The sequence below is a fragment of the Rhineura floridana genome, chromosome 4 (genome assembly GCF_030035675.1).
Source record: "Rhineura floridana isolate rRhiFlo1 chromosome 4, rRhiFlo1.hap2, whole genome shotgun sequence".
In the NCBI taxonomy this organism is placed as follows: domain Eukaryota; kingdom Metazoa; phylum Chordata; class Lepidosauria; order Squamata; family Rhineuridae; genus Rhineura; species Rhineura floridana.
In genome coordinates, this window is record NC_084483.1 from 95,395,553 (window position 1) to 95,421,802 (window position 26,250).

Here is a 26,250-nt window from a genome sequence, read left to right on the forward strand (position 1 = left end):
GAATTTCTCCCACTCTTCTCCCCCTGCATGCACCCCATGCCCTCCCCAAATTTGCTCTAGAGGGTTTATCCTTTAAAGATGAGCCTTATGTGCCTGAAATGCATGCACTTACTGTATTGCTTGCTCAGACAACCAATATCTGCACCTACTATGCTCTCTTTCACAAGGAATTTTGCTTGGTGCAGCCCTCTGTTCGTGGCAACACAAATTAAAATGTGACTGAATACAGATCCATAGTTCAAGATTCTAGTTTTTGCGTACAAAGCCCTATACAGCTTGGGACCAGGATACCTGAAAGACTGTCTTACCCCTTATATACCCAGTCGATCACTGCACTCTGCAGGTGAGGGCCTCCTGCAGATACCATCTTATCAGGAGGTTCAGTCTGCACAATATAGGAAACGGACCTTTAGTGTGGTGGCACCTACCCTGTGGAATTCCCTCCCTTTGAATATTAGGCCGGCGTCATCTCTGCTATCTTTTGGGCACCTTTTGAAGACTTTCCTCTTTCAACAAGCCTTTTAAGTTGAGACCTATCCCAGTTTGCATCTGTGTCAAAATTGTTTAATATGTTTTTAATAATGTTTTTAACCCTTTTTAAAAAAAATGTTTTTAATGTTGTTTTAATGTATTTTAAGATCTGTTTTATGATGTTTTAAAGTGTTTTCGTGCTTTGTTTGCTGCCCTGGGCTGCTGCTGGGAGGAAGGGTGGGATGCAAATTAAATAAATAAATATTGCATCTGAATGATAAAATGCAAACCAAGCCATGCAAACAGAAAATAGACCATTGATCTTACCTGAAAGGTGGTTTTCCCAAGTATCATACCATTAAGTGGGCTGTAGCACTGCCTGGTGTCCAAAGGCAGGGATGCAGAAGAGTCAAGACCTGGGCTGCTCCTTCTGGTTCACCTCAGTTCATCCCCAATGAGGCTGACGGAAGACCTCTTGACAGCAGTCAAATGGAAAGCAGACAAAACAAAACAAAACGGACAACTGCACGAACCAAGGAGCAGTCATAGCCCAGAATATATACAACAAAATCTTGACTCACTGAAAAATTATACATTCAACCAAACAAGGTAAACTTTAGCACAAAATACATATAAAGCTAATAAACAAATAAGAACTCATAGCAGCCCTCATCAGGGAGGGTCTTGATGACATGATACCTGGGAAAACCACCTTTCAGATGAGACCATTGGTCCATTTTCCCCAAATAGCATGCCATCAAGTGGTATGTATCAAAGCAGCCCTAGAAGAGAGGGATCACCCCACTGCTTAAACATGAGATACTACTTGTTGCAGGACACACCTCCAAAACGGGCATAACTGTCTATCATATAGTGCTTATTGAATGAGTCTGGGATCAACCATACCACAGCTCTGCAAATGTCTGTGAGATGTGTTATAATAATTTTACGTAAACCACTTTGTGAGGTCTGCCTGAAAAGTGGTATATAAATGCCTTAAATAAATAATAAATAAATAAATGTGCATTAGTTGCAAATGCAGACATGGTGGCTGCAGATCTAGCAGAGTGTACCATGATATTGCAAGTCACTGGAAGCTTAAGAGACTTGTAGGCCAGAGCAATGTAGGCACATAGCCAACAAGATAAAGTGGACTTTTGAGACTTCCCCCCCCCCCAAGTTCTTGGATGAAAAGATACAAACAAGGATTCAGTTAGGCAAATGTCCTGGGTGCTAACTAAATAAACCTCAAGGGCTCTGTGGATGACTAAGGAATGCCAGGCTTTTCCTTCAGATGGATAAGACAGGGACAAAATGATGGCAATACAAGGTCCTGGTTACAGTGAAACACGGAAGTTACTTTAGGTCTAAAGCACAAGTCAGGATGTAAAATGATGGAATTCTTGTGGAAGGCACAGAGATGGGGGGCCAAGGACAGCACTCCCAACTCTGACACTCACGTAGGTGAGGTGATGGCCCCTAGAAAAAGAATCTTGAAAGAAATAACTTGTAAGAGCACCATTCTGAGTGGCTCAAAGGGGGGTCACTGCAGTGCCTGCAACACCTTCTGTAAGCTCCAGGACGGAAAGTGGTGAGACACTGCTGGGAAGAACGAAGCAGCACCTTTCAGGAAATGCTCGACCAGAGGATGAGACCCAACAGAAACCTGTGAAGGGTTTACTGGTAGAATTGAAGAAATAGCTGATACCTGGTGACACATGGTGTTGGGCTTGAGTCCCATCTTCAAGCCTTTATGGAAGAACTGCAGAACCTGCTGCACAGTAGCTCTGGAAAGCCGGAGAAAGTGGGAGCCATACCAGTTGGAAAATGTAGACCACATACTTTAGTAAACTCAAATAATAGATGGCCATTGAGAGGCCAAGATGGTATCAATGACCTCCTGTGATAGACCTGTGCGGGTCAGCTATCTCCACTCAAACGCTAAGCCATCAGACTCAACCAGTTGGAATCTGGATGCCAGATCAGACCGAGACAGAAGGTCCAGACTTTTTGGTATCCTCCAAGGATCTGCAACTGATAGGGACAGAAGATCGGAGAACCACTGGCGACGTGGCCAATATGAGGCAAGGAGTACTATTTGAGTGCATTTGCACCAAAGCTTCCTCAGATTATGGCCTAGCAGAGGCACTGGTGGGAACCTTCTGGCCACAGGTTCAGGAGAGCGTCTACTGATTCAGCCTTTGCCTTTTGGTATCTTGAGAAAAACCTTGGAAGCTGAGTGTTGTGGCTTGAGGCAAACAGAATCACAGTCAGGGGAGCGAAGTAGTACTGAAGGAGAAACACAGCAAGATGGCATTGCTACTCCTGTGGAACCACCTGTTGCCTGCTGAGCCAGTCCGCAGTGACATTCAGGACCCTGCTGAGATGTTCTGCCTTCAGAGACTGTAAGTGACTCTCAGCCCAACTGAAGATGAGAGTGGCCTCCACCTGAAGGACCTGAGATCTGGTGTCCGTTTGACGGTTCAAATGCAATTTCACACAGGTATTGCCAGTTTGGATCAGGACGTGGGTCAGCGGAAATATTGGCTGGAAGTAAAGCAGGGCCAGATGGACTGCCTTCAATTCTAGCCAGTTTATGCTGTGACCTCTCTCTGACATGAAACGGGAGTTGCAGTGGCCCCCCCAAACAACTAGACTGGCACCTGTTGTGAACAAAGTCCTGCCTAGCTCCCAGAATGGTGACCCCTTCTGGAGATTCCGAGTTGACAACCACCACCGGAAGGAAGACTGCAATGATGGGGGAAGATGAAGCTCCCAGTGTGTGGAATTGGCAGTATTCAACTGAAAAGGCAATAAGGCCCACTGGAGTGGTTGAGTATGATGACAAGCCCAAGGAACAATATGAATGGTTGACACAAACATGCCCAGAGCTTTTGCAAGCAACATGACATCAGCCATTTTGCTGTGCATCAGAAGGCATGCCACATCTTTAATCACTGAAATCCACTCCAGGGATGGGAAGACTGTGGCTCGAGTTGTGTCCAGAATGGCTGCAAGTGAAGCAGTTGAGTAGGAGAGAGATGACTCTTTTCGAGGTTGATCAAATACCACGGTGCCTCAGAGCTGTGAGAGTGAAAGGCACATGGGTTACTGCCTGATTCACAGAGTCCATCTAGACCAGAAGGTCATCCAGATACAGGTAGATGTGGATACCCTGGAGGTGGAGATGGATGACCAGGATAACCATCACCTTTGGGAACACTCTCAGAAGCCAATGAGAGACCGAATGGCAGGGCCCGGTATTCACAGTGGTGCTGGCCAAACACAAACCTCAGGAACTGTGGGCTGGGCAAATAGGAACATGGTGATACACCTCCGTCAAATCGATAGACACTAGAAAGTCCCCCTCCCATACAGCTTCTATGATTGAAGCTAGACAATCAATTTTGAAGCGACGATATCTCAAGAACCTGTTTAAGGATTTGAGGTCTAGAATGGCTCGCAGGAGAGATCTCTCTTGGGAACTGCAAACAGAATGGAATAAGCCCCCAGATGGTGTTCAGCCGGTGGCACTGATTCTATAGCTGCTATGTCCTGAAACTGCTGTATGACTTCCTTCATCACGATATGTCTCTCCAGAGTGGGACAAATGCAAGGGCAGAAATCTGTTAGGGAGAAGTTGCCAAAACTCTCTTGCATAGCCACAAGCTTTCAGATCTCTTACCCAAAAGTCCATAGTTATGTGTTTTGGCAAAGTGGAACAACCTGCCTTCAAACAGAATGGCATTGATACTGTCAGTGTTGGCAACCCCTCTTCCAGAGGAGGGAGGGACCTGCCCTGCCCTGGTGCTGTGAACAGCAATGGAAGCACTGTTTGGACCAGGAGAGCCAAAAGTCATGGACTCTTCCTCCAGAATGCATTCCTCAAAACAGCTGAAAGGAATGGTATGGAGCAAACCTTCTAAACACTCTCTGATCCTCTTTTTTATTTGTGGCTAAAACTGGCTTCTGCTTATCTTTAGGATCCACCAATAAAGATTTGAGGGCCTCTTCTCCAAAAAGCATCATGCCTGTATATGGAGCAGTAGAAAGACTGATTCGGGCTGTGGTATCGGCATCCCAGTGATGGAGCCAGAGTGTCATCTGTGCTACCACCCCCGCAGACACAGCACAAGCTGCAAAATGTGTTGAGTCCAAGCTGGCATCAGCCACAAAGGCTGCCAACTGGTGAAGCTTCACCAGGGTCCCTCTTAGCTTGACAGGATCAGGACTGGGATCTTCCAATAGCTCATCAAGCCACATCATGGAAGCTGTAGTGAATATGGATGCAACGCAAGAGGCTCTGATGGAATAGGCCGTTGCATCATGGTTTTTCTGGATTGCGAAATCAAGTCTCTGCTTGCATGGGTCCTTAAATTGGGAATTCCCTTCTTTCGGAAGAAAATATTTGGTTACCAAACCAGAAATTGAAGATCCTGGCAGCTGACAAGCCAACGATTCATGAAGTCTGTGCCCAAGGAATAGTATTTATTAGCAAGGCTGAAACTCTTCTAGCATGTAGAGGTCAAGCCCATTCTTCCTTTGTCAACTTATCTAGAGGCTTGGGAATAGGAAGTGAATGGATCGCAGACGTAGGGGTCCTCAGCATCTTGGTGCCCTTAACTGGAACAGGTGTGGTTTCTGATGGAGTTGACTGAAGGCCCAGGGTGTCCAGCGTCCTGTGAAACACAGTAAGAAATCAGCTGACTCAAAGACACGGTGAGAGGAATCCTCTTCCACTTCAGACTCGCCACTCCATCCACCTCACATTCTGGCGAAATGGGTGCATCTGTTGGGTCTGTCTCATCTCCCCAAGCTCTGCCTCTGGAGATGTCAAATGAGTTTGGAGACAGCGTCCAACTTTCCTCTGAATGACAGTGAGCAGCAATGGTTCTAGTGTGAGTTGTCAGAAGAGGTTGAAGTTGAGAATGTGGCGGTTGGACAAGTGGCTGCTCTGGGAGCTTGGCTTGAGGAAGGGAGCCCAGCAGCACATCCTTCAGCTGAGAAACAAACTCAGGAGTCAACTGCAAGCCTAGCAAGGGAACTTGTGCAGGAGGTAGAGCACCAAGTTGTGGAATCACAGACACCAAAGGCACCTGTTGTAGGAATGCTGCGACTGACGTGTCTAACTGATGAAGCGGAGCAAAACACAACCACAATATGCCAGTGGTAGGAGACTGAACCCTGGGTTCAAGAGCAGGCTGACTAGAAGTAGAAGTAGGTGCGACTGTCAAGCTGACAGAAGAGGTGCAGATGGCTGCTCAGGGAAATCATCAAAGTCCTCATCTGATGACTCTGATGGAGAGTGAAAAAGCACTGCCAAGTTCTCTTGACTTTTAACAAGTACTTCTGAACATGACCCATCCTCCGCACTGATGGCAGTAGTGGATGATGCTTCCAAAGAACTTGGAACAGTCATGTACCATGCCCACCTGGCAGCCAGCAGAGTGGAGGCTTGCCTGGTCTTAGCAGCAGCCTTGGAATGGTTTTTGGAGACCTTGCGCTTTGATGGCTTGGATTTCAAGCTTGAGCAAGCTTTGTGTTGAGGCCTTGTGGTATCAGACATGCCTCGCTTTTACCTATCAGAGAGATGGTCAAGGGAATCCGCAATTGCAGCTGGACTGGACATGGTGTATATGCACATGGTAGAGGGGTGTGATAACCAAAGTACAACACATGCAGTTTAGGAGGGGTGTGGTTATTCCACAATGAAGGCACACGCACACAGTAGAGGGGTGCGGTGATTTAGGAGCCCAGGTACATGCACACAGTAGAGGGGAGAGGTGCAGCCCAAAGTGTACGATAGAGCTCGCTGATATCATCCTTCTTGCATATATACACAGACACACACACACCTGCTTTCTATCCAAAGAAGAGGGGAAAGGGGAAAAACACAAGAAAACAGGAAACAACAAAAAAGATCAGAGGTACAGAAGACAGCCAAAATTTGAAAGAGAAAAAGGAGGGGGGAAATCAAGGCAAACTAAATGGCGACTGTGGAAAAGTGTGGGAAGCAAAGAAGATGGTGGTCTGGAAGCGAAAGAAAATGACAGCGGAAAGGGCAGGAAGGCCACCAAAAAAGCTACTACCTATCAGCCACAGACACAAGCTATGGGAGAAGGCAGTTACTGCCGAGGCAAGACAACGGAATACGGCCACCACCGCCTCAGCAACAGCTCTGCTAGCCACCACTAGCTCTGAGCCCCATCTTCAGCAGAGGCCCAGAATTGCTACCATGAACTCTGGGCAAGAGGACAGAGCATGTGTTGATGTTGCAGCAAAGGACCAGAGTCACAGCTGCGAGCTCTGGGCAAAAAATCAAACCTTTGGGATCCATGGAGACCTGGAGTTGCAGCTGTGAGCTCCAGATAAGGGTCCCCGCAGTCTTGGTCCAAAGCCTGGAGATGCAGCCACAAGCTCCGGGTGAGAGGCAACCATGAAGGGCTGCAAAAGGGAGGAGGCCTCCAGGGCCATAGCCATGAGCCCCGCAAGAGGAGCTGAGGAGGCACTAGCTGCTGCTTGCAACCAGCCCACTAGCTACAAGGTCTGTAGCTATAAGCCCCAAGTGGAAAGAGGGAAGAAAAGGGAAAACCCCCAGCAAAGTTCTGCTAAAAATAGAAAACAGTAAATGACCCCCCCAAAGTGACACACACATACACACTCTTCCACTCAACATTAGATCGCACACACAAACTCAAAAGACTTAAAAGACTCACTAGCACACACTGACAGAGATTACCTGAGCTAAGGATGTAACAAAACACCACAGACAAAGGCAGGAATGAACTGAGGAGGACCAGAAGGAGCAGCCCGGGTCTTGACTCCTCTGCATCCCTGCCTTCAGAAACTAGGCAGCACTACAGCCCACTGGATGTCATGTTACCTGAGCAAAATCAAGAGATAAAAGAAGAAAAACTTTAGCAAGTGAATTTGGTGAACTTTAACTGCTGGACAGATGTGTTTATCTCTCATTTTTTACCAACTTGAGTTTTTTTAAAAAGGCTTCTCAATACATACATAAGAAAAAGACTGATAAGCAAAATAAGGAAGACCAATAGGTATGCAGAGCTTAATACACCACTCATACACAATCACAAATAAATATAATATATATTTGTATTTCTCCCATACATCACTCCAGTAAACTAATATATTATACCTTGTCTTGTGTCAGTTTTCCTTGGAAATTCAGCAAGATAACACATTGGTAAAGGATATGATGAAAACATTGGCCAAGGATATGGATCATCACCCTAAGGAAAAACCACCAATAACAAAGTAAGGCTATACATAATTTACTAATAGATTATATATTTCATTCAATCATTCACAGAATATGTGCTCACTACTTATAGGAAACCTTCAGATGGTACATTACCTATATATACAGCATATATCACACTTGATGCTATATTTATGAGGACCACAATCACACTGCACAACTCTTCTAAACCTGCAAAAAGCGCAATAGCTATTCACTAATAGGCAAAAAACCTTGCGGTTTAAGAACATACCTATACCCAACAGATATTTCCATCAAACTTTTAAAAGCAGGGAAATTGGGCAGCTATAGAGGACGCACCAGGGGAGCAGGAGACCTGAACTCCTCTCTGAGATATTGTACTGCCCTACAAATTTGTACAAATGCAAATACCATTTGGGTGGGTCTTTCACAGTCCAATCCACTTGCTGTGTAGCTTGGAAGAAGTTGGTAACATATGCCTCTGAGCACATGGTGAGTGGTGACAACACCTGCCATCTCCAAAGATGGAGAATTACATTTCTGTATGTTTGTTGGTCTTCTTACTTTGCTTCCTTTCTGTGTTACTACTGGTTCTACAGAGAATCTAACCTAGAAAATTATATTTCTCTCATTATTCATCCTAAAAATCTGTGTCAAATTTATTTTTACTAATTTGAAAGCCTTTTTATTGGTCAATGTTACATGATGGTGAAGACAGCCCTTTGTGTTTCAAACTGGAGGTTATGCTCTATGTCTATTTTGGGCGCATTAACTGTTGAATCTGAAATTGCAGTTTGATGTAAAAGACTGATTACAACATGTTGCTACTTAAGCAATGACTCTTAGCTGTTGGAAAAAACAAACTTGGCCTGCCCAAGATGCATGTTTTCAGCCTGCTATGCTTAAACTACTCCATTTAAGGAAAGATGGGCATGGTCAATTAAAAACACAGAGCACACCTTGAATTTTGTTTTTTTTTTTTCAATAATTTTTATTCAGATTTTCATAAAACATACAAGACGAAATCATAAAACATTCAAAGACAAAAAACAAAATCAAAAATAGTTAAACAAAAAAAAAAAAGAAAAAAAAAAACAAAAATAAAAAATAAAGAGTAAAATATTGACTTCCCATTTGTCAAAGATCAAATCAGTTATAAGTCTATAATATATAACAATCCTGTCTCTTAAGTCATATTATAAAATCACTTTCCTCCAGTAGTTATCTTACTTAATCATCAAATCTCATAAACATTACTTTATTCTTTCCACAAAAAGTCAAAGAGAGGTTTCAATTCTTTAAGAAATATATCTATCAATTTTTTTTTCCAGATAAGCATATCGATTAATCCATCTCATTACTAATTATGATAATCTTATTGTCATAACCATAGTCAAAATAAACATTTCAATTAATCCATCACATCAGAATCTGTTAGGTTCAGTAATTTCAGTAGCCATTGTTCTATTATCCCTATTAGTTCCATTTTCCATCTTCCATCTTCAGTAGTCTTGTTAGGTCCAGTAATTTCAGTATCCAATCTTCCATTATCAGTATTCCATAATAATCTTGCTGTCAAAGCCATAGTCATATAGTAAGAGTCTGATGGGAATTACCTCTATCCCAAATATTTTCTTGCCATCCATTCTGAATAGGTTGCTGAAATACTGCTGTAAAATCATATCTCTGTTCTTTTTTTCAAAATACACTGGGTCATCTCTTGAAAGTTTTTCCATTGTCACATGGCTGCAGTTAATTCCATAGATTTTCTCTATATTGGGCTCCATCACATCAATCCAGTCCAGAAGATTATCCATGCCATTGATAACTTTATCTCTAGAATCTTCATTAATTTCTTCAGAGATAACATTGAGTTCCAAACAATAGATTTTATTTCTAAAGTCCATAGACTCCAAATCTTGTTCCTGTTCCACGTTTGTTCCAATCTCCGGGATCTCCTCTCTCACAGGGACCCCTGTTCCAGTCTCCAGGGTCTCCTCTCTCACAGGGACCCCTGTTCCAGTCTCCAGGGTCTCCTCTCTCACAAGGACCCCTATGTCTTTAATCTCCTGTGTCTCCAAACAATAGATTTTGTTTCTAAAGTCCATAGACTCCAAATCTTTTTCCTGTTCCACGTTTGTTCCAATCTCCGGGGTCTCCTCTCTCACAGGGACCCCTTCCAGGGTCACCTCTCTCACAGGGACCCCTATATCTTTAATCTCCTGCTTCATTTTACTCAATTCAATTTTCAGCTCCTTACAACCCTGTCGCAGGTTTTGTTTCGTTATCTCAATCTCATCCATTATTTTCTGAAACATAGTTATTTCCAGATTCTCAGCCACTTTCTTAATTGCCATTTTAAAAGAAAAATATAGGAAAACCACTTCTTATTTCAGCAACAATTGGGTTAATACTCCAAACTTGGTGACATCACAGTATAAACAGAGCAGACAGCCTTATCTCTCCATGCTTAAGTAAACAAAATGCAGTTCCCAGGATCGAAACAATTAATGGCGGTCGTCAGGAAACAGATTCGTCAAAATAAAATAGACCAAAAAGAGAGTAGTCTCAGACAATATAATATTCTTCAAAATAAAAATCTGGAATAGAAATCCCTCTTCTGTGTATATCTTTAGAATGTAAATCCAGGACAGCTTTTTGCAACAAAAACAGAGATAAGCTATTAATTAGTGAGTAGCAGAGAGAAGTTATGGCTCCCCAGTGAGATGTCAAAAACCGATCAATCTGGCAAATCTCTTTTAAACAGCAACAATTTAAGTCAAGTAAAAGAAAAATATAGAAAGAAGGGTGCTTGCCTGTTAGTGCGTTCTCTCTTAGAAGATAAGATGAACGTTCGCTTTATCAGATAGAGCTTGTTGTTGAAAATCCGTCCCACCTTCGTCGGCTGGACCTCGTCCCATAAATTAATGAGATCTGGTCGTCCCAACAAAAATAGGCTTTGAGGTTAATCTCTTCGTTTCTCCCTACCCGGGAGAAGTTTAATCAGTCAAAAAAAAAAAAAAATCTGACTGATATATCTGAATAAGCTTCTTTTGAGGCAGGAGCCCGTCTCAAAAGCAGGCACAGGCTAAGTCACCCTTCCCGGAAGTCCAGCACACCTTGAATTTTGGTAGAATATATTTCATCTCCCATTGTTTTATCTTGTGCAAACTGAAACACTCCTCATGTCCATTGAAAACTATTCTGCAGATCAGTCAATGCCATTATTCCACAATTGTTTTTGGAGCTTTTTCTAGTGTTGCAAAGTGTTGCTGTATACTCTCGATTCTCTCTGACTATTGAATGCATCGCCATTAAATTTTAGAGGGTTGTTAAGCAAGCGGTTCTGAGTTCAGGACTATAAGTTTTGTAAGGTTTTGTTTTGAAATTAGCTTATGGGAAGCAGCAGTATGGCATGGGGCAATTTTCAATTTGACATTGCTGAATGTGAAAAATCCATGCTGGGTATAGTATACAGTCACTCTCGTGGCTGTATAATTTTGATCCCCTCAGCACCCTATGATGATGTTCTATGATGCTTTCATAGAAAATGCATTCTTTCATTTTCTTTTCTTCTGTGCTACAAGCAACTCCTGTGTTGGGAAAGATTACAACATTTTGGGTTTTTTAGTTCAGAAAAAGGCAAATATGGGGGGCATGATAAATATGTATAACATTATGCATGGTGTGGAGAAAATGGACAAGCTTTTTTGCCTATTAGTGAATTTCTCTGCTTTTTAATCCAGGAGATAAGAAATGGGATCCTGTGCAAGCTTGCTGAGAATCGATTGATTTGCTTATTGAGTTCAGTGGGATTTACTCCCCTGCAACCATGCTTAGGATAGGTAAAACTGACCATGGGGAGGGAGGCCTGGAGTGGGCAGAGGAGGAAGGAGGAAGAGGGGAGAAGAGGAAGAAGGGAGGAGGAAGGGAGAGGAGAGGGAAAGGAGAGGAAAAGCAGGTCTGATTATTTGCATGCTTATTGAGTTCAGCAGGATTTACTCCTGTGCAATCATGGCTAAGATAGGTAAAACTGACCATGGGGGAGGGGGAGGGGAAAGTAGAGGGAAGAAGGAAGGAGGGGAGAGGGGAGCAGAAGGAGGGGAGAGGGGGAAGGAGGTGATTGGAAGGGGAGGGGGAGGTGATTGGAAGGGGAGGGGGAGGTGATTGGAAGGGGAGGGGGAGGTGATTGGAAGGGGAGGAAAGGGGCAGAAGGGTGGTGATGGGAGGGAGGAGAGGAGGGCAGGTTTGATCATTTGCATGCTTACTGAATTAAATGGGATTTACTCCCGTGCAATCATGCTTAGGATAGGGAAAACTGACCATGGGGGAGAAGGGGGAAGGGGCAGGGAGAAAAGGGAAGGAGGAGATTGGAAGGGGATGGGGAGGAAAAGGAAGGGGTGAAGGGGGAGGGAAGGGGTGAAGGGGGAGGGAAGGGGTGAAGGGGGAGGGAAGGGGTGAAGGGGGAGGGAAGGGGTGAAGGGGGAGGGAAGGGGTGAAGGGGGAGGGAAGGGGCAAGAGGGAGAGAGAAGATAGGTTTGATCATTTGTATGCTTTTTTAGTCCAGTGGGATTTATTTTTGTGCAATCATGCTTAGGATAGGTGAAACTGACCTGGGAGAGGGAGGGAGGAGATTGGGTGGGTGGACACTGGGCAGAAGCCCCTTTCCTTTCCAAAAGGAAAAGATTGTGAAGAGTATCATTGTTTTTCAATGTTTCCCTGACCTTTATATTCTACAGCAGGCACATATAGCCTCCCACCCAAATTTACACCAAAGCTGTCCCTGGCTACATCCACACCAGGCCTTTATTTTCACTTTAGACAGTCATGGCTTCTCTCAAATAATCCTGGGAAGTTTAGTTAGTGAAGGGTGCTGAGAGTTGTTAGGAGACGCCCTGTTCCCCTCACAGAGCTTCAGTCAGAGCGGCTCACTGTTAAACCACTCTGACCACTGGAGCTCTGTCAGCAGGAGTCTGCTCTAAGCACCCTCCACAAACTACACTTCCCAGGATTCTTTGGGGGAAGCCATGACAGTCTCTCGTGAAATCAAAGTCTGGTGTGGGTGTAGCCCTGATTAGGCAATCCAACCAGCTGTGAGTCTGGCTTTTAAGACACTGACAGTTGGTTCTTACTGAGCATGCCTAGCATTATCATTAAGTTCAATGCTAAATTTCTTAAACTAATTAAAAATCAGCCAGGTATTTTTTTTAACTTTTAAACTGCAGAAGATAAAGGTCAAAGCATGGGGCAATGTCAGTAATAGGATTACAGGTACTCTGTGAACATGGCTGATTTTTAATTAATTTCAACAAATTATGAGAACTCTGACAGAAAAAAGTCCAAAAGGGGTTTTGGTTTTTCTCTCTCTCTTTTTACAGTGTGAACTCTCGATTCTCCCTGACTGTTGAATCTATCACCATGAAGACTCTCATGGTTGTACAATTAGCAAACAGATGTTCACAGAAATTGTTGATTCTAAATAAATAGTAAAAAAATAAATAAATTTCAGTTTGCATGACTTATCCCCAGAGAGGCTAGATATGAAGTAATTTGTTGATAGTATAGTTACAACCTTGTGCAGTATTCTTGGAGGCAAGATCCGTTCCGTTGGTCCCCCAACATGATTTATTCTAACAAGAATATGGTTCCTCTCTACTGATAGGCCATCAATTATAAAGTCTCTGCAACAAAACAAAATTCTGTTGTGGAAATGGTTATAAATGTTAATATTCTCAAGAGCTAGATTACTGACAGAGTAGTTCAACCTAGTTAGAATAAGCATGGAATTGCAGTTTTGGGGAAAAGAACTAAGTCCTGACACTGGATCCACAGGAATTCCACTGGATCCACAGGTGGGAGGAATGCAATATATAGAGTCCTTTGCTTAGTCTTTTCTGGCTATAACATAGTACAAACTGAGCTCATGTTTACTTAGTGAATTAGCCAGGTATAATGGTTTCTGAGCTAAAATATCACCATTTCCCACGAGCAACATATAATGCAGAAGTTTAAAAAAAGGTTGTGTGGTTGGCTAACAGAATTTCAAAGGCATATCAAAGTTACATATGTATTATCATCCCTGTTAGGCCACATCCCATTTACATCCAAGGATTGGAAATATAGTAGGGATGTTCATTCTGCCTCATTCTGGTTATGCCCCTTACCACACAAGTTTCCTATTGGTTGCATGCAGCCCAGTAGCAAAACAAAGAAACAAAAAGAAATGTGCTCATCAGATTCACTCCCAAGAACATCTGACGTGAAAAACATGGAAGACAAGAAACAGACTATTTTCATGCTTTCAAGAGTCTTGTTTGTAATCCCTAACCGGGGGGGGGGGGGAGGAAGCTCTCACACCAAATTTCTTAACTTAATGAAGCCATACATTAATATTGAAGCTCCCTGTGTGCAGAAGGAATACATGTGCAGAGCTGCCTTCTCCACTGAATACAGATATATTGGAGGGGGGAGTGCAAAGGTTCCAAGCAAAGGTTACACAGAACTATGGATTGGGATGATATTTTTAATTGCCATTCCTTACCGAGAAGTTTCAGAAACATGGATAGTATTCTCTCTTTGGCCTTCTAAGAGTACTTCCGATACCTTATACTGAGATTCTAAAACTAGAAGTGTATCTAGATCACAGCACAGCACATTTAATAACCTATAGGATGCAACATGTGGAAATAGAGGAACATTAGTTAAAAGTTCTTAGTAATGCACAAAATACCAAACCACAACTTTTTTTTTTTTTAAATCACTTTAAAACATTAAATTGTTATAATACAAGGCAGATGTAGGAAATGGTTTTGTCTTTTTCCTACTTGGCATGATTTTAAGCAGTCATAAATCTTCCAATAGATATTGTTAATGTACTCTAAGCTAGCTGAAGAATCACAAATGAAGTAATATTAGTTCATATACCCCAGCATTGTTTACTGACACTTCTCCACGGTCTCACTACCCAAGGTCATTTGACTGGAGATTCCAGGAGGGAACTTAGGACCTTCTCCAGCACTGTGAGTTGGTGGTTCCCAAGTCTGGATAATTAGTTGCCTTCTTTGGATGGGATCCTATGCCCTCTGAAAAAGCAGGTTCACAGTATGGGGGTGCTCCTGGATCCATCTGACCTCAGTGATTAGGAGTGCCTTTAACCAGCTTCAGCAGTGGCCATTTCTGGACCTGGATAGCCTAACCACTGTTGTCCATGCAATGGTAACCTCCAGGTTTGATTACTGTAATGCGCTTTATGTAGGGCTGCCCTTGAGGTTGGTCCGGAAGCTGTGCTGGTGCAAAATGCAGTGGCGTGACTGCTCACTGGGGCAGGGTATCCCCAACAAGTCACCCCACTGTTGAAAGAATTGAACTGGCTGCCTATTAGCTACCGGGCCAAGTTCAAGGTGCTGGTTTTGTGTACAGTAGGGCCCCACTCATACGGTGGGTTATGATTCAGCAAAACATAACTTTATGTGCTTGGCATTTTCTCAGCAATAACAGCTGCCACTTCTGAGAGGAGAGAAGCAAGGGTAGGTGAGATGACTCAGCTTCAGAGAAACCGTTTCTTGAAAACGCTCAAGTCTTGTGTTCGCTTGTGGTATCTTGTGATTCACAAGCTATGTTTACCCAAATAAGATCTGAAAGTGTAAAGCAGGAGTAGTCAATGTGGTGGCCTCCAGCTGCTGTTGGACTAACTCCCATCAGTCTCAGTCAACATGACCAATGGTCAGGGATTGTAGGTCAACAACATCTGGAGAGCACCATGTTGGTTATCCCTGGTCAATAGAAACATAAAAGTTAAGTAACCACAACATAGCTATCCATGTAAAATAGTAACCTCCCACAAAATGTTGCCATGTGGGGTGCTCCATTTCTGCTGTCTTCCACATTCCCCATTTCATTTCCTCTCCCCTTTGTTTCTTCCACTCTCACCATTCAGTCAATGGGCATGTTCAGTCCTCATTGGGCTGTTTTGGGATTTCTTTCCATTTTAGAAGGGTTTTTCTTTTAATTTTTTATTTTGTTTGCATTTCTGCAAATCTTCAGGTATCCCCAAAGCCTACTGACACCTCACTCATATAGAGGAATGGTGCAGTTTTGGCTTCATAAAGATCCACACTCTGAGAAAGAATGCACTATAATTATCATCACCGGCAGAAGTGGGGAATCTGTAGCTCTCCAGATGTCGTTGGACTTCATTTCCAATCCATCAGACCCAGAAAGCATGACCAAAGGTCCGGGATGATAACAGCTGGAGTCTAACATTTGGAAGGCAACAGGTTTGCCTCCCATGTTATATAGGGTACATAACTTGCCATTACATCCCCAATCATGCTTAAACAGGGCTGTTCTAACTGAATGTACCATTGGTCTCACCTGAAAGGTGATTTTCATAGGAGTGGGCCATCACCGTAGGAAATAGTTCCACCTATCGTGCGAAGGCAAGAATGTTTTTGAAGTCAAGACTAGGGACGTCATGCCCCTCCCACTCTCCAGTTCATTCGTAGCGAGTCTAAAAAGAGATATCTAAAAATACAAGAACAAGGCCAACAGGCCCGCCAGGAAAATAACATAATAGTCACATGCATAACAACATGACTCTAACATAACTACATAACATAACAGAACTAAAAGTCTTGACTTCACTCTTACATTTAAATATAATAGCGTAACAATAACATGTAACCCATTGATAAAATGTCTAGTCATCCTCCAACTGGGAGGGTCGTGATGGCCCACTCCTATGAAAATCACCTTTCAGGTGAGACCAATGGTACATTTTCCATAGGAGGTGGGCCATCACCGTGGGATGTACCAAAGCAACCCATATAGGGAGGGACCACCCACATGTTAATTCTCATTAAGAACCTGTTGCAACACTCATCTGCCAAAAGATGCATCAGCAGAGGCATAACGATCAATTTTATAATGCCTTATAAACGAGTGTGGGGTAGACCAGACTGCAGCCCTACAAATATCGGCAACAGGAGCATTAGTGGCAAAAGCAGCCGAGGTGGCAGCTGACCTGGTAGAATGAGCCGTTATACTAGCTGGAACTGACAGCTTCAGGGACTCATATGCTAAAGTAATGCATGCCCTTAACCAACGGGATAAGGTAGAATTGGATACTTTATGCCCCATAGACCTTGGATGAAAGGATACAAACAGAGACTCCGTTCGTCGAATCTCTTGGGTCCTAGACAGGTAGGTCTTGAGAGCCCTCCGGACATCTAACGAATGCCAAGCCTTTTCAAGAGGATGGGTAGGATCCGGGCAAAAGGAAGGCAACACAATGTCCTGGCTGCAATGAAAAACTGAATCGACCTTGGGACGAAAGGAAGGGTCAGTCTTCAGCACAACAGAGTCCTTATGGAAGACGCAGAGGTGTCTAGCAGAAGACAATGCGCCCAACTCCGAAACGCGTCTGGCAGATGTGATTGCGATCAGAAACAGGACCTTGAAGGACAGTATACGTAGGGGCACAGTGCTGATGGGTTCAAATGGAGGGCGTTGCAAAGCCTGCAGAACTTTCGGCAAACTCCATGAGGGGAACTGATGGACGACAGCCGGAGAGCGTAGGGCAACTCCCCTCAAAAAACGTTTGATGAACGGATGTGAGGAAATATGATCTCCAGGAGAGGACACTGAGAGAATGGATGACAGAGTCGACGCATGTCGACGTAGAGTGTTGGGTCGAAGTCCCATCATAAAGCCACTATGGAGAAATTGGAGCACCTGGTGCACATTGGCCTGGGATGGATCGTGGTGGTGGGACTGACACCACTTGGAGAAAGCCACCCAGGTATGTTGATAAATGCGAGTGGTAGATGGTCTTCTCGAGGCCAAAATAATATCAATCACTGCGTCAGACAGTCCAGCTGACCTCAAGTGTCTCCGTTCAAACGCCACGCTGTTAGATTGAGCCAAGTAGGGTCCTGGTGCAGTACTGGGCCCTGGGATAGGAGGTCTGGCGTTACTGGAAGTGTCCAAGGATCCATCATTGACATTGCCAGAAGATCTGAGAACCACGGTCGGCGTGGCCAAAATGGTGCTATCAGAACCAGCTGTGCCCTTTCGGTTCGCGCCTTCCTCAAGGTTTTGGCTAACAATGGTATGGGAGGAAAGGCGTACAATAGACCGTCTGGCCACGGTGTTGTCAGAGCATCCACTGCTTCTGCTGTTGAGTCCAGGTATTGGGCAAAGTACCTGGGAAGCTGGCAATTGTGACTGGAAGCAAACAGGTCGACTGAGAGGGTGCCGAACCGACACTGGAGACGATGGAAAATGGCTGGATGAAGTTTCCATTCTCCCGGGAAGACCTGTTGTCTGCTGAGCCAGTCTGCTGTCACATTCCAAATCCCTCTGAGGTGCTCTGCTTTCAGGGATTGTAGATGTTGTTCTGCCCAGACAAAGATGAGGTTGGCTAAGTCCTGCAGAGGACGAGACCTAGTGCCCCCGTCTGTTCAAATGTGATTTTACACACGTGTTGTCTGTTCGAATGAGCACATGATGCAAAGGGAACAGAGACTGAAAATGACATAGAGCCAAGTGGACAGCCTTTAGTTCCAGCCAGTTGATGCTTCGAGATTGCTCTGCGTTGGGCCAAACCCCCTGAACGTACTGGGAGTTGCAGTGGGCTCCCCAACCTATGAGGCTGGCGTCTGTGGTCACGACGGTTCTGCGGGGTTCTCTGAACGACGTGCCCTTGGAGAGGTGTTGAACCTTGGTCCACCAGCGGAAGGAGAGGCGCAGTGCGGGGCTCAAATGAACTTTGCGATGGTTGGAGCTGGCAATGTCTTTTTGAAAAGGCAACAGAGTCCACTGAAGGGGCCGAGTGTGGGCTCGAGCCCAGGGCACAATGTGGATTGTGGAGATAAACATCCCGAGCGCTCTGGCGAGAAGCATGACGTCTGCGGATGTTTGTTGCATCAGGGACCTTGCGATGCTTGTGATGGCAGTGATGCGATCTGGAGCCAGGAAGACCATTGCCTGCAGGGTGTCCAACATTGCCCCAAGATGTAGTAGGCGTTGGGTTGGTTGGAGATGGCTTTTGTCGAAGTTGACAAGCCAGCCGTAGGTCTGCAAAACATTGAGGGTGATCATTAAATGATGATGAGCCAGCTCTTCAGACTTGGACCGTATTAGCAGATCATCCAAATATGGGTAGATATGAACCCCTTGGGTCCGAAGGTAAGCCACTAGGATGAGTAGCACCTTGGTAAATACTCTTGGAGCAGAGGAGAGGCCAAATGGCATCGCTCTATATTGAAAATGTTGGTGGCCAAAGGCAAACCGAAGAAACTTTCTGTGGGCTATGCAAATGGGCACATGGAGATACGCTTCCTTAAGGTCGATAGAAGCCAGGAAGTCTCCTTCATGCAGACTCTCGGTAATGGAATGGAGAGATTCCATTTTGAACCTGCGGTATGTTACAAAACGGTTGACAAACTTGAGGTCCAATACCACACTCCAAGATAAATCTCATTTTGGCACAGCAAATAGGAGGGAGTACACCCCTTCTGACCTCTCAGTTGTGGGAACTGGCTCTATTGCTGCTATGTCCAAGAGGTGATGTATAGCTGTCTGCATGATATTGTGCCTGGCTGGTGCCCTTGAGCAAGGAGACGGATGGAATCTGTCTGATGGGGTTGCCCAGAACTCTATGGTATAGCCGTAAGTGAAAAGGTCCCTGATCCAGGAGACCGTAGTAAGGCGCAACCATCGATCTCCAAAATTAAGTAATCTGCCACCTATGGGGAGGGCGTTAATACTACTTGTGTAGGCGAGGGCCTCCCCTATATGAGGACGATGAGTTGCCCCTGCGCCCTTGGTACTGACCTCTGCCCTGGAAGCGTCGGTTCCAGGAGCCCCTGAATGCGTTGGGGTCATAGGGTCTGAAGTCGCGGCCTCGTCCTCCTGGCCGCGTTCCTCGAAAGGACTGGTTAGAACGAAAGGAGGGAAATCGCCTGAAGGGCCTGTGGTCGATGTTCTTGACTGTGGCCAGAACCGGTTTTTGGGCGTCTTTTGGATCAACCAGAACTGCCTTTAGAGCTTCCTCGCCGAAGAGTAGAGATCCGGAGTAAGGAGCCTTGGCCAGGTTCAGTCTGGCCGCTGAATCAGCTTGCCAGTGGCGAAGCCAGAGGGTGCGACGAGCGACTATTTGAGTCGTCATGGCTCGTGCCCCTAATTGAGTGGCATCCAAAGTGGCATAGGCCACAAAAGCTGCTGTCTTACGTAATTTCGATAGTGCTCTTCTGAAGGCGACAGGATCAGGGTTAGCATCCTCTAGAAGGTCATCCATCCACATCATAGAGGCTCTGGAGAATATGGAGGCTGAAGCGGAGGCACGAATGGCTAAGGCAGTGGCCTCGTGATTCTTGCGGAGGGCGAAGTCTATTCGTCGCTCAGTAGTATCTTTTAGGTGGGATTCCCCTTCCCTGGGCAAAAAAGATCTTGAAACGAGGCAAGCGATTGGTTCATCTATGCCAGGGACATCTAACTTGGTGGCAAAGTCTGGGGCTAGGGCGTACAATCTGTCAGCCAGGTTCTTGAAGCGTCGGGCTTTGAGTGGATGAGCCCATTCTTCGGAGGCTAATTTGGCAATTGGGTCCGGCACCGGGATGTAGTGTTCAGTAGGTGCAGGGGATTTGAGGACCTTGGCCCCTTTGATAGCTGGGGCGGACGAAGTTGAAGGCGCAGTCTGGAGACCAAGGGTATGAAGTACCCTACGTGCTAGCGGTTGATAATCTGAGGTATCGAACAAGCGATACGAAGTATCCTCCTCATGATCTGAATAGTCGCTCCAGTCGTCTCCTTCAACATGGTCAGTGAAAGTTGACTCCTCCGCATACGAGGCTTCATCCGTACATCTGCCTCTGGCTACATCAAAGGGATCTGGTGAACAGGAAGGATGAGCTTCATGGAACGCACGTTGGTCCATGTTGAGTGGGGGTATGGCAGGAACTTGTGGTAGTGACTGCATTCGCGTGAAAAAAGCCAGCATGGCTTGGAGTTGGGAGAGGAAATCAGGAGACAGCTGCAGACCAGATGTGGGAGATGTATGTGCCTGGTGAACTAATGGAACAGATGTTTGAGGCGGTAAACCAGAGGTAGGTTCGTTAGGCGAACAGTGAGCGGGAAAGCCAACAAACTCTTCCTCGTCAGAGGCAGTAGTAGGAGAATGGAAAATGTCACTTATGTGTGTCTGTGCTGTGGCGGTAGTTGGCACAGAGACATAACGAGGGCGCTTTGGTTTACTATGGCTGGAAAGATGTTTTGTCTTAGCCAGTGCTTTGGCATGTCTGGTCTTAGACGTGTTAGGATGTTGTGGCTTGGCTGATTGTGGCATGTCTGGCTGATCTGGCACCATGTGTGTTGATGGTGACATGCCTGGCTGTTCTGCCATCTTATATAAACCTGGGTGCAGTACACTGACACGGAGGGGGCAGGATGTAAAGACCCGAACTGGCACAGTGTACTACCACGGAGGGGGTAGGATACACTGGCAGATGGCGAAATGTACTGCCACAGAGGGGGCAGAATGCACTGAGGTATCAGCGTTAATATAATATAGGCTGTTTTAGAGTTGGCACACTCAGATTAGTGCTGTAGGCTGGGTTTTTGGCTTGTTCACGGCCCCAGAGGGGGCAGGATATACAATGTAAATCAGATTTAATACAAGTCAGCCACTGATATTAAAGCTCCAGCCTAGATAATGTAATCCAGCCACTAGGATTAAAGCTCCAGCCTTGATAATGTAATCCAGCTACTAGGATTAAAGCTCCAGCCTTGATAATACAATCCAGCCCACTAGGATTGGAGCTCCAGCCTTGATAATATAATTCAGCCACTAGGATTACAGCCACAGTAAAAATGTGTGTAAATCAGCCTTGTGTAAGTTTGTCAGCAGCACATATACACAAACATGCAGATAGATAGCCTGCAGGGGAGGTATCCGATGCTTAATAAATGGTAACAAAAAAGGCGGGAATTTTGAATTTCAAAAAATGGCGCCCGGAAGAAAGGGCGGGAAAAAACGATCAAAAAAGGGCTGAGGGAGAAGGAGCAATGGCGGCCGTCGGAAGCGAACTGGGGGAAGGGCTGCCCAGCACGGTCTCGCCGAAAACCGCAGTAGCGGCTCTAGAAAAACCCTGGAAGAAGCAGGTAGGGGAAAAACGGCAGCCGCCGCAGGGAGAGCCGCCGTCGCGGTCTGTAAAGCCCTTCGCAGTGGGATTTAAGCCACGTAGCGAGGGCGATCTGAGGCAAAGGAGTAACGGCGGGAGCCGCAGCTGCAAGCTCCCGCTGAGATCGGATCAGCCGCAGCCGCGGCGACGATCGGGGGGGGAGGGAGATCAAAAGCGATCAAAAAAGAGTACCGCAGCCGCGGTCACTGAGGGAGCCCCCTGGCTACGGATACGACAGAGCCGGGGGGGGGAGGGGGCTTGAAACTGCCAAAACAAAGAGAGCCGCAGCCGCGGTCTCAGAGGGAGCCCCCAGTCAAGGAAATAAAAGAAATTAAATAGCTCTGAGGAAAGGGGGAAGAGAGCCTCAGCCGCGGTCTCTGAGGGGATCCTCAGGGGGCTAGACACAAAAATGGAAAAAAGGCTTTAAAGAGAAATAGACTTAGCTAAACGCTACGTGAAATTCCAATCTTGTTCGTACGAAGGCAAGAATGAACTGGAGAGTGGGAGGGGCATGACGTCCCTAGTCTTGACTTCAAAAACATTCTTGCCTTCGCACGATAGGTGGAACTATTTCCCACGGTGATGGCCCACCTCCTATGGAAAATATGTTAGCTGGGTATATACTCAGATTACAATTCTTAGGATGGTAATGATCATGATCATGTGGTTATACTCTCTTTGCTTTGGCGAAACTCTGCACTAGCCAGAGATCCCTGCCATCCTAGGATGGGTGGTTGATGCAGAGATGTAATATTCCATAAGCAAGAGCCACCAGGGATCATTGGAGGACAGAGACATCTATACCTAGTCCCGCACTCTGAAATGAGCAGAGATATATTGCTCTGAAAATATCCCACATTTTACCTCAGCCTGTGGCAAGAGTGTCCACTACATTCTCTCACTCAGGTTCAGGCTGCAAACAACGCTAATCACATCATTTGACCTTGAATGCAGTGTTTCTTCTTGCAGAAATTACCAGCATAGAGGCTGTGATCTGGATTGGGATCCTGGTGTGAGTGGAAGGGGGACTTCAGGCCCTTGTACATGCACCTCCTCTCCATTGCTGTAGCCCTGATCATGATTTGAACTCTCACTCTTTTCCTCAACCAAATACAAGGGATAGGACATGCAGACCAGATTGGGGCCACAGCTGGAGGCAAAGCATTAAGCTCCCTTTTCTATCATGCCAGGGCCCCAGTCTGGATCAGTGGCCCCATAAGAAAAATCCTGCCTTCAAGTGCAAATGACATTATTAATAATCACAAGTAGCGTGGACTTCAGTCCTCCAAAATCTAAGAGGAACTGGATGTCATTTGTGGACCTGATCTCTACTTTTCTGGATCTGAAACGATGATTGGTTTCTTTTTGTGAGAAAGGGTGGGATATCATCATCATCATCATCACAGAGGGCTGCTTCCCTGTGCAGTACTCTCTACTGAGAGAGCAAGACTATGAAGACGATCTACAAAACATCTAATATAGGAAATGAAGTAAAAGAACTGAATTAAAAACTAGAGTTGTCAGGGACTATAATAACTAGAAGAGAATAAAGGCTTTAACCCAGATAAAGTATTTTCAAAGCAGAGAATCCAATTTAAATTCCTTATGTGCTAATGGAAAACCTTGAGGCACTTCAGGTACAAATAAAAATCTAAACTTTCCTGAGGCTTATCATTATATGTTCAGAAATAAGGCCATGCACATAACCTAATGACAATTACTTTAGCATATTTTCTTGAGAACTTGCTGTGTTAGTTTCTTTAAGGGAAAGCATTTTCCTGAGTGTAAATTAACTGCTGCCAGGGAGCCTTGGAAACTGCTGTCCTTTGAGCCAGGATCGACTGGGAACTTCATTTCTCAGACTTCCTAGCATCCAGACCCAACAGATGACATCTCTACTGCTGCAAGCTCTCCCCACCACAAATGGCAAGTTTTGGAGAAGGGGAAGCAAGCAGGGAAAGTTTCCCCCTGGAGATAAGGAAGGGCATTTTCTGAGAATTGTTTGAGAAAACGCAGAAAGGAGCTTGCTATTCACCATACTTGAGGGATATCAACCTTTTGCAACATTCATTCCAATGTACCAGCTGTGGACCAGTGAGATTAAGACCATCAAGAATCAGATTCTTTCACTGGTATTAATCTAAAAAAAATGAAAAAATATCCAGTTGCTAAAAAGAAAACTGTACTGTAAATACTCTCTAATTAATTATGGCAACATACATTTCCTATTTGAGACAAAATTTTATTCTGATAAATGTGATAAATGATTAGCAAGCTAGCTAAATATGGGCTGAATGGAACAACAATCAGGTGGATCCACAAATGGTTACAGAATTGTACTCAAAGAGTGCTTATCAAGGGTTCCTTCTCAAACTAAGGAGAGGTAACGAGCAGCATACCGCAGGGCTTAGTCCTAGGCCCAGTGCTCTTCAAAAATTTTATTAATTACTTGGATGAGAAGGTGCAGGGAATCCTTATCGTGCTTGCAGATAATACAAGATTGGGAGGGATAGCTAAATACCCTGGAAGACAGAAACAAAATCAAAAGGGAACTTGATAGGCTGGAGTATTGGGCTGAAAACAACAGAATGAAATTTAACAGGGAAAAGTGCAAGGCTCTACGCCTAGGAAAAAGAAACTAAATGCACAGTGATAAGATGGGGGATGCTTGGCTCAGCAATACTACATGTGAGAAGGATCTTGGGATAATTGTTGATCACAAGCTGAATGAGCCAACAGTGCGATGTGGCTGCAAAAAAGGCAAATGCTATTTTAAGTTGCATTAACAGAAGTATAGTTTCCAAATCACATGAAATATTAGTTCCCCTTTCTTCGGCACTGCTTGGGCCTCATCTTGAATACTGCATCCAGTTCTGGGCACTGCACTTTAAGAAGGGTGCAGAGGAGGGCAACAAGGATGATTAGGGGACTGGAAACAAAGCCCTATTGCCTTAATATCCCACGCAAGTAAAGTAATGCTCAAGATTCTACAACAAAGGCTCTTACCATATATGGAGCAAGAAATGCAAGATGTCCAAGCTGGATTTAAAAAGGGAAGAGGCACCAGAGATCATATCGCAAACATACGCTGCATAATGGAACAGACCATGGAATTTCAGAAGAAAATCACCCTGTGCTTTATAGATTACAGCAAAGCCTTTGACTGTGTAGATCATGAAAAACTATGGAATGCTTTAAAAGAAATGGGGGTGCCACAGCATCTGATGGTCCTGATGCGCAACCTATACTCTGGACAAGAGGCTACTGTAAGGACAGAATATGGAGAAACCAATTGGTTCCCAATAGAAAAGAGTGTGAGACAGGGGTATATTTTATCACCCTATTTGTTTAATCTGTACGCAGAACATATAATACAGAAAGCAGGATTGGACCAAGATGGAGGTGTGAAAATTGGAGAAATATCAATAATTTAAGATATGCAGATGATACCATACTACTAGCAGAAACCAGTAATGAATTGAAACAAATGCTGATGAAAGTTAAAGAGGAAAGCACAAAAGCAGGACTGCAGCTGAACGTCAAGAAGACTAAAGTAATGACAACAGATTTATGTAACTTTAAAGTTGACAGTGAGGACATTGAACTTGTAAAGGATTATGAATACAGTCATTAACCAAAATGGAGACAATAGTCAAGAAATCAGAAGAAGGCTAGGGCTGGGGAGGGCAGCTATGAGAGAACTAGAAAAGGTCCTCAAATGCAAAGACTAAACACCAAAGTCAGGATCATTCAGACCATGGTATTCCCAATCTCTATGTATGGATGTGAAAGTTGGACAGTGAAAAAAGTGGATAAGAGAAAAATCAACACATTAGAAATGTGGTGCTGGAGGAGAGCATTGTGCATACCATGGACTGCGAAAAAGACAAATTGGGTGTTAGAACAAATTAAACCAGAACTGTCACTAGAAGCTAAAACAATGAAACTGAGGTTATCATACTTTGGACACATAATGAGAAGACAAAATTCACTAGAAAAGACAATAATGCTGGGAAAAACAGAAGGGAGTAGAAAAAGAGGAAGACCAAACAAGAGATGAATTGATTGCATAAAGGAAGCCACAGACCTGAACTTACAAGATCTGAACAGGGTGGTTCGACAGATGCTCTTGGAGGTCGCTGATTCATAGGGTTGCCATAAGTCGTAATCGAAGGCACATAACAACAACAACATTGAACAGGCGGTTGGATTTGATGGCCTTACAGGCATGTGATTCTACCTGAATGCTTATTGCCATTCAGTGTCATACGGCACTCAGCCTATACAGTATATTTCACTTGCAGATACCTCTATCCCCATTGCCACTTTGGCAGGATTCATAAGAATTTCACCAAG

At 44.7% G+C, this 26,250-nt stretch overlaps 1 protein-coding gene across 5 annotated transcripts in view; it reads right to left on the reverse strand.

The window, feature by feature from the left end:
- TBC1D32 (TBC1 domain family member 32) overlaps window positions 1-26,250 on the reverse strand; it is a 182,806-nt gene that overhangs the window by 52,789 nt on the left and 103,767 nt on the right. For 4 of the 5 annotated variants that reach the window (XM_061623723.1, XM_061623720.1, XM_061623721.1 and 1 more), the window contains exons 24-26: window positions 14,256-14,378; window positions 13,287-13,413; window positions 7,631-7,724 (exon numbers count right to left, since the gene is read on the reverse strand). In XM_061623723.1, the coding sequence (XP_061479707.1) occupies window positions 7,631-7,724; window positions 13,287-13,413; window positions 14,256-14,378 (344 nt within the window). The remainder of the gene's footprint in view (window positions 1-7,630; window positions 7,725-13,286; window positions 13,414-14,255; window positions 14,379-26,250) is intronic. The other variant, XM_061623722.1, reaches the window with a different exon arrangement.